Source organism: Dendronephthya gigantea, unplaced genomic scaffold (assembly GCF_004324835.1).
Source record: "Dendronephthya gigantea isolate DGI-Jeju-01 unplaced genomic scaffold, DenGig_1.0 000041F, whole genome shotgun sequence".
Classification (NCBI taxonomy): Eukaryota; Metazoa; Cnidaria; class Anthozoa; order Malacalcyonacea; family Nephtheidae; genus Dendronephthya; species Dendronephthya gigantea.
This window is the reverse complement of record NW_021163051.1, coordinates 907,529-916,779: the sequence shown is the minus strand read 5'-3', so window position 1 is coordinate 916,779 and position 9,251 is coordinate 907,529. Positions and strand designations below refer to the sequence as shown.

At 40.7% G+C, this 9,251-nt stretch overlaps 1 protein-coding gene across 1 annotated transcript; it reads right to left on the bottom strand.

Moving 5' to 3' along the window:
* Positions 1–5,728: 5,728 nt before the first annotated feature.
* LOC114526774 lies at positions 5,729–8,974 on the bottom strand. The gene has a single exon (XM_028548297.1). It carries the CDS (start codon positions 8,972–8,974, stop codon positions 5,729–5,731), a length of 3,246 nt encoding a protein of 1,081 aa, XP_028404098.1.
* Between the last annotated feature and the right edge of the window lie 277 nt (positions 8,975–9,251).

Sequence of the window (9,251 nt, the reverse complement as noted above, 5' to 3'; positions counted from 1 at the left end):
GAACCTTTGAAGACTTAGTGAGCACGAAATTAGCTAAATCTGCCTGACCGTCGTCCTTTCTTTTCTTAGCCGCAGCAAAAAGTTCTGTGTCCCTCTTTATGTTGTTCTTAACCATGTAATCGGAAACATCCACATTCGACAACTTCTTTGGTTTCTTCGGATGTGCTGTGTTAGCAGTCTCGTTCGCTTCTGACTCACAAGCTCTTTTTCTGGACTCTCTATATGCTTTCGTTGAACTCTTCATTTTGGGGGATCCAACCTTGCTCAGATCAGGATGACCATAGCTGTGGAAAACGTTATCATCCGCTTTACACACATACTTGTATGCAGCAATATAGTAGTCGTGGTTGGCAGAGAAATTAAGGGTTACGTTATGCTTTTTGGTTATGGCGTTCTTAACTTTTAACCACTTCTTCGGACCAGTCAGCTTCAAAGATACATGGTAGTGTAGCCCGCCGTCTTTATGACTCTCAAGACAACAACTTAAAATGTTCCGCAATCATCTGACCGAAACTTTGGCGGGTAGGAAATTTGCGCAGATCAGCTTGAGAATAAGTCACAAGATATGTACGATGACCACTGCGGGGATTAATAAGTTGATTTGACTGAAAATCATCCATTTCTAATTTACTTTTTACTCACAGGAATACCGTTAAAATTTGAATTTTGTGCTAATGCTAAAACAGGTACCCCATGAATAAATGCGGCTGATTGTTTTACGAACTGCCACTTACGGTTCTAGAACTATGCATTAAATGAGACAATAACAAAAACTTACATGCTGTAAATTGCGAATATCTTACTGCAAATAATGCCGAGAAAGGATGTGAAAAGACAAGGAGTGGCAAAAGTAAGTCGTGTACCTAACATTTCTTAATACTTCTTAGCCTGAAGTAGGGAATAAAACGTGCAGAGGCGCTCGTAATGCTAAGCAAATTGTAGTCAATATACATTATTGAAAAGCTACCGATTAACATAAGTGCTGTCCCGTAAAATATTTGTTTTTAATCATAAAAAACCTCTGCTCAAATATCATCCAAATTCAGACAATCGTCCACATAATATCTGAGACAAAAACATCCCCTCCTCCTATTTCAATGTTGTTTCTAATATAACCTGTTCAACCTTAAAGTAACTAATTGGGAATCAATGGCTACACATGCCTACGTCATTTTAGGGCAAATTTACACTTTGTTAGCGTTAGTACACGTCCTACAACATTGATATAGGGAGAAGGGGGGCATAATTTGAAAAGTCTCAATATATTTTGTGGACAATTGTAGCTCCATCACATTCATACCTTCCACCCGCTCTTCATCATTTTACCAAAATACATACAATCATTTTCAAAGGTTTAAGATGGCCCAAAATATTATTGCACCCTTCCGGCACCCCCTGATACCCAAATTAGGCATTACCCAGCATCCTGGAAACTTGTATGATGAATACAATGCAAAATTTTAAAGCCTAAAATCAAAAAAGAACTACACCATAATAAGTCCGCAAAATATACGGCATTTATGCGTTGAAAAATTTCAAGCCAATTAAAGAGTTAAAGAAGCCCAAAGCATTAGTATTATTTACATACTTCTTTACAATAACGTTAAGTTTTTGTTTTATTTATTTCCACTCTCCAACCATCCAACAGATATGTCATAGACATAAAATGTAAACTCAAAAGTCTGCATTATTGGGCCATACCCTTTTCATTGTTCATCCATTTGACACGTTCACACAACGCATTTTTGTGATTTATTCAAGAGATATTGGGGTTTTTATATATTTTGATGTTTCTACTTTTGAATCGTATTAGTTTTAGTAACAAATCGTCCGTTGCTATGGCAACATACGTGTACAAAATTCACTCCAAAATGGCCAATTGCCTCGGATAGTTGGAAAACAAGCACAGTGACCCCCAATTTTTTTTCATGCATTATTTTACTTGGAAGAAAAACTAACAATTGGCAAAATATAAAAAAATTCTATAATAGCAAAAAAAAAGATTTTTCAAAAATTTGGCATTATAGAATTTTTTTATTTTTTGCCAATTGTTAGTTTTTCTTCCAAGTAAAATAATGCACGAAAAAAAATTGTGGGTCACCGTGCTTGTTTTCCAACTATCCAAGGCAATTGGCCATTTTGGAGTGAATTTTGTACACGTATGTTGCCATAGCAACGGACGATCTGTTACTGAACTAATACGATTCAAAAGTAGAGACATCAAAATATATAAAAACCCGAATATCTCTGGAATAAATCACAAAAATGCGTTGTTTGAACGTGTCAAAGTGATGAACAATAGAATTCTTGAAAACTGTATCGAGCCACCTTAAATATTAATTTGTTATGCTACATGCACCCATTTTACATTCTTATCTACACCTTGTCTAAACCAGGGTCATCTTACAAATTTTGGAAGTCAAGGTTGCTAACATACTGCCAATGTGCCTCTTTACGGCAATTACATGTATAATGATCAATGGTTACAATGCCATGAAAAAAGGTTTTTTTTCCTGATGTGAGCACAGGAAGGATGAGAATAGGTATTGGAAAAATTGAAACAGTATAAAATTTGCCTGGTTTGTTCAACTTGTCGTTTTTTTCAAATTCTTTCATCTACATTTTTCACGAGTATATTGCTAGGAGGGAGTCTATATTTGTCAAGTGTTGGAAAAAGTTTGGGAATTCCCAGTTGTGACTTGCTTTGACTGGTTTGTTGCGGACTTATGTGAAAACGGCTGAGATAATATTCTGAATTAATTCTCAAAGTCAGTAGTTCTTCCAGTAGATGTGGCAATCTTCAGTGGTTTTGTTGTGCAAGTACTGGAAAATGATTCTTTCACCCCACTCTTGTTCGAGCATCCCTGCGTTTCAAACATTTGCATTTTACCTCACTTCATGTGGTTTGAGACCTTTCTCAGTGATCTAAGTAGTGTTATAGTGGGTATTTAGTGGGATTTCGTGTGATTTTATCGTGGGATTTTATTATCGTGGGATTTTTATCGTGGGATTTTTATCGTGGGATGTGACGTCATATATACACGTGTTTGTATGTGTGACATCGTAGATACACGTGTTTAATAGAATAATGACGTCATATTTATGCACATGTTCTTTTTTAAAAAGTGGTGCTCTTTTTTAAAAAGCGGTCTTTGTAAAATGTTTAAAATGTTTTCATATTTTTATATTTTTTCATTTTTTACAATGAGGGGTGTGTGTAATGTTATTGTTAATCAAATTCAAAGTGCGGTGATTAATATAAAATGTCCACAAAATGAGATATTACCAAGATGTGTTTTGGTATTGGTGCTCTAATTCGTCCTTGGGATGTGGATTCTCTTTTTACATTTGTGGTTGTTTTAAGAGTTCACCCGTTTAGAAACGAGCTTGTGCAGGCGCTGAGATTAGTATTCATGTATATGGTTCAACATATATTAAAGGAGGATATGATGGAGATTCTTATGGATTATATTCATATATGCCCAGGAAAATATTGTGTGGAGGTTCCAATTTATTTTACGTCGCCTATATATGATCAATATATAGATACTTTTAATAACATGATTGTTTTGAGAGTACCGAGGAACATGTTTAATTGTACCAAATTCAATCACTCAACAATTGTTCAAATTAATAATAAACTTTATGGAATGCAAATGAGAAATCCTAATTGTAAGGAGATACGCGATTAATTTTACAGCTATAGGTCATGTTATTGTACAAAGTTCATCGTTGAGAATTTTTTTGTTATGTAATAATATTGAAAATGTATTGCAGAAGGTGTTATGTTTTAGACATGCTAAGAGATGTGATAGATTAGTAAGGGTATGTTTGAGTTGGTATTTTTCAACTCAATTTGCGCGTGATATACGTAGTATGCGTTTTTAAATGCATGCGTTATGTAAATAAAGCACGCGTCTTTAAATATGTATAAAGTTGTATGTTTTTTATTGCGATTGGTTATTATGACATGATGAACATAAACGTTGTATTAAACAAGATTCAAGATGCTATACTTAATATTTAAGAACCTACTGCAAGGGATATTAGGAATATATTTATATTTCAACAATCTTACATACGACTGCTGGATATTGATTCTCTTCTTTGTTTTGTATGTATTTTGAGAGCTCACATGTTAAGGAATCCATTAGTGCAGGCGTTGAGATTGGTGTTTATGTATTTTGTTTATCATATGTTTAAAACGGATGTACGCGAGATTCTTATGGAATATGTAAATATCCCCCCCCCCGGGAAATATTGTGTCGAGATTCCTATTTATTTTACAACTCACGAGTCTTCCTCATCTAAACAATATGCAAGTACGTGGAAACATAAACTTGTTTTGAGGTTACCGACAGGGATGTTTGACTGCAAAATTATAGTTCAAATTGACGATGTCTTTATTGTGTATGTTTAAGGAATCAAATTAATAAATCCATATGGGACGGGGCTAGGAGCACTTACATTGACGTTATGGCGAAAGGTATGAATTTCATTGCACAGAGTGGTTTTTTTACGGCGTATAAAGTATGCGACGGGGTTGACAATATATTAAAAGACATGGTGATTTTTAAAGAACCAAAAAGATGGGATAGAGTAGCGAAAATTGAACTAATGGACATGTTTGAAGGACCCTTTTTTAGTTCTGATATATTTATAGACTTGAACTAAAATAAACAAACTAACACACTTTGTTAAAACAGTATATTTATAAACGTTTGAATATATACAAATGTTAAAAACTTACAAATAATGTAATATTAAAACAATAAAATATATTTTACAAACGGTAGTAAAATATCCAATTGTTTAGTATTTGCAGTTCTGCCTTTGGGCAATGTTCATACGCGTTCGTACAAGGTAAATGGTTCCCGCATGTTTTCATGATTTGGTCTTTTTCCTCATCTTTTAAAAAGGAGTTTGCTTCTATCCAGGGAACGTACTGCTTTGGGGCCCCAAATATTTCTAGATTAATGTTCGGTATCTGTAGTTTTGTTAATAGTTCTTTCTCGATCACACCCCCTTTATAACCGATGCTACTCTCTTCATCTATTTGCAGGCTTGCGTAGAAGGAGGTGATGATGCTTTTGATTTCACTGGCTTGATGTATTTTGGTTTCGTTGAAAGGACCATTGTATGGTAGTTTGTGTATGTTGTTTATTACAAACATACAATGTTTTTTGTCCTTTTCGTTGAGATCTTTCCACGCAATTGGTATATTAAATAAAAAAGACATAGCTTCAATGTAATCTAGCCCCATTAATCCTTGTCGCGTTCTCAACACATCACGAGGTTGCTGATGCGTCAAGTTCGCATGTTTTAACCACTCAGTTGTGCACAACACTCCATTTTTAACATTGATTTATTCAACAAAGGTACACGTAAACAGAGCGGTAAAAACTATGAATAATACAAAGAAATATGTAAATAAGAGCTAAAACTGCGACTAAAATTGTATGAAAAAGGTGCGCAAATAATCATGACGTAACTTACTTCTGATATCGACGATAAACTTAGGCTATAAGGTAAAAACTTGTGACTTAAATCAAATTTAAACTTGCTGTATTTTCTCGATCAAAGACAAAAACGTGTTCGCAACGTTTCTTATTTTGTTCCGTGCGTCCGCAGAACTCTGACCAGCGGCAGTTACTGTGTACTTTATTTAACTAAAAATATAAACTTTAATAAACGTCACACTCCTCGTCCAAGGATGATTACATCCTTGCTACTTTTCACCGTCTTTAACTTTATCTGCAGGAATGAGAAGAATCAGCTCCTTAATGGGGCGAAACATGACTTTTTTCTGGCCGTCTCTCTCGATCGCGATGTACGCTTTTCTCACCTTTCCGTCTTCACTTTTTACGGCGTCCGTCACTCGTCCGAGGGGCCAATCATTACGATATTCTCCATCCTTCATTAGTACGATGTCTCCTTCGATGAGATCTCTCTGCGGCTGGTTCCACTTTTTCCTTGACTGAAGAGATTGGAGGTACTCTCGACGCCATCTCAGCCAGAACTGGTCTGCGAGGTACTGTACCCGCTTCCACTGACGTTGTGCGTACAAATCCGTAGGTAGGAAGTTGCCAGGTGGAGGACCTAAAGGACGGGTCTTCATGGTAATCAACATAGCGGGTGATAGAGGCTGTGGATCGTCAACGTCCGTTGGTATAGCGGTTAGCGGCTGAGCATTGACAATTCCTGTTACCTCCGCCATCAAGGTTGACAAGAGCTTGTGGGTTAGCTGAGCCTTGCCGAGTTCAACGAACATGCCCTCCAAAACGCGACGAATGGTCCCGATCTGCCTTTCCCATACGCCGCCGAAGTGGGATGCGTGCGGCGGATTTAGTTCCCACTTGCAACCTTGTTCTGTCACGAACCTTTCGATCTTTCCAAGCTTCATATCGTTGAAAGCATCCTCTAACTCCGATTTCCCTCCGATGAAGTTCGTCCCTCGATCGCAACGAAGTAGTGCCGCCTGGCCTCGTAGTGCGAAGAAGCGCCTGAGAGCACAGATGAAGGCACTTGCATCCATGGACTCTAGGAGCTCGATATGTATCGCTCTGCTTGCAAGACAGGTGAATACCAGACCCCAACGCTTCGACTTGGCCGCACCGCCTCTAGTTTTCCTCGTATGTACTTCCCATGGACCGAACACGTCAAACCCGACGTTGGTGAAGGGGGGTCCAACCTCCATTCTGTCTGCAGGTAGGTCGGCCATCTGCTGCTCTAAAGGTCGGCCCCGTAATTTTTTGCAGGTCACGCAGGAATGTATTTCTTTCGATACAACTCGGTATCCTCCAACTATCCAGTAGCCAGCTTGGCGAACCGCGCCTCGGGTGATGGACCTCCCTTGATGATGCACTTTACTGTGGTGGTGTCGTACTACCAGGTTGGATACGTGGTCGTTGCGTGGCAAGATGATGGGGTGTTTCTCTCCTAACTCGAACTCCACTCGCCGCAGACGTCCGCCAACGCGGAGTATTCCATTGCTATCTACGAATGGGTCAAGTCGGTATAGGCGAGTGCTTCTTTGAGACTTTTTATCTGTGACGATTTCTTCGCGTTGCCTCGAGTCTTGATTCGTTGGTGATCGCTGTAGCTGTTGCAGCTCCTGGCTGAATTTCTCCCTTTGTGTTGTATGAACTATCACCGCCATCGCCTGCGTCAACATCTCCGTACTCGGGTGTTGCAGTGCGTCCTTATCCGTCACGGTTTGGTTCGTTTGGAGTGGGTTTCTTCGTTGCTTGAACCTTCTTACTTTGAGTATGAGGGTTGCAATCGCACGCTGGAGCGACGAGAGACTCGAGAATCGCTCAAACCTTTTCGCCCCCAATCCTTCGGCGTTGCTATCCCTGTTCACTTCAGTTGTCTTTGTGACTTCCTTTCGTACCTCAGGATCATTCTCACTCGGAACCTCAATCTCGTTCGGAAGATAGACACTGTCTGTGATTTCTAGGAATTCTGGCCCCGTTAGCCAGGTTGACTCCATCAGTTTGCTGGGTTTGACGCCGCGTGTCGCAAGGTCCGCTGGGTTGCGTTCATTCTCGATATATCTCCACTGGTCTGGCGATGACAGACTTCGTATCAGCTGGACTCTATTTGCAACATAGACGTAGAAACGCTTGCTCTCATTGGTAATGTAGCCAAGGACCACCTTTGAATCAGTGTAGTATATGACTTGGGTAATTTCAATGTCAATTTCTTTCAATATCCTTTGCACTGCCTCGACCAACAAGACTGCTCCGCATAACTCCAAGCGTGGTATACTGACAGGATGGGTCGGCACCAATCTAGCTTGACCATAGACGAACGATACAGACACTGCTTCTTGCTCATTCCAAAGCTTGAGATATACTGATGCTCCGATTGCGTCCTGACTTGCGTCTGAGAACCCATGCAGCTCTGCTCTTGCCATTGGGCCAAACTCTTTTGGGCGGTAGCATCTGGGAACTGAGACGCGCTCAAGGTCTTGTAGGGAGTCTTTCCAGCACTGCCAACGGTTCATTATGTTCTCGGGAAGTGGGTCGTCCCATCCAAGGGGGGTTTTCCCATTAGGACCTTTGCTAGTAGCTATCAGCTGCTGGAGTAGTTTTCTTCCTTCCAACATGGCCGGCGCTGCCATTCCGAGGGGGTCGTATACGCTGTTGATCATGGAGAGAACTCCTCTGCGAGTGAATGGTTTAGGTGGAAGGGTCACCTGAAACGTGAACGTGTCGTTCTCCAGGTTCCAATAGACACCAAGGGATCTTTGGGCTGGAAGGGCATCTCGTCGAAGATCTAGATCGCGTACGCCTGTCGCTCTGTCTTCTATCGGAAAAGCTTCCATGACATCGACCGAGTTGGAGACAACTTTGTGCAGCCTTAGATTCGAGGTTGCTAGGGCATCTTGTGTGCTGGTGATGAGGTTGACAGCTTCTTCTGCAGTGGGAACAGCTGCGAGGCCATCGTCAACGTAGAAGTTACGGTGCACAAAGTCCTTAACTCCTTTGCCATGCTTTTCGTCTGAAGCGGTTTTTCGTAACCCGAACGTGGCCACTGCTGGGCTGGGTCCGTTTCCGAAAAGATGGACATTCATGCGATACTCAATCACTGGCCTCTGGGGGTCGTTGTCTTGGTACCAGAGGAATCGTAGGTAGTCACGATGCTCAGGACTGACGAAGAAGGAATAAAACATCTGCTCGATGTCGCACATTACTCCCACTCTTTCTCTGCGAAAGCGAATCAGGACACCAAGCAAACTGTTCACAAGATCAGGGCCGGGTAACAGAACTTTGTTTAACGATACTCCATCAAATTCTGCTGAAGCATCGAACACCACACGTACTTTCGTCGGCTTCTTGGGGTGGTACACTCCAAAGTGTGGCAGGTACCAAACGCGACCACTCTTCCCTTGTCGTTCCTCTGGTGGCACTGGTGTTGCGTGACCCTTAGTTAACATTGTCTCCATGAACCTTAAATAATCCTTCTCCATCTGTGGCTTGCGCTTCAGGGTCTTTAGTAGGCCGTTGAGACGATGAACAGCTTGAGGGTGGTTGTTCGGCAAAACAGGTTCGTTTCGCGGAATGGTAGGGGCATCTCCCAATGTCCGGTACTGTTTTTGTGGACCTCTCTCTCCATTATCTCGAGGAATTTCCGATCTTCAATAGAAAGGCTGACTTCGTTGTCTATCGGAGTTGAGCAAAACACGTTACGCGCTGTTACACTATTTGTGATCTCCAGTCGGTTTGGGCAAGGAACAACGTGGTACT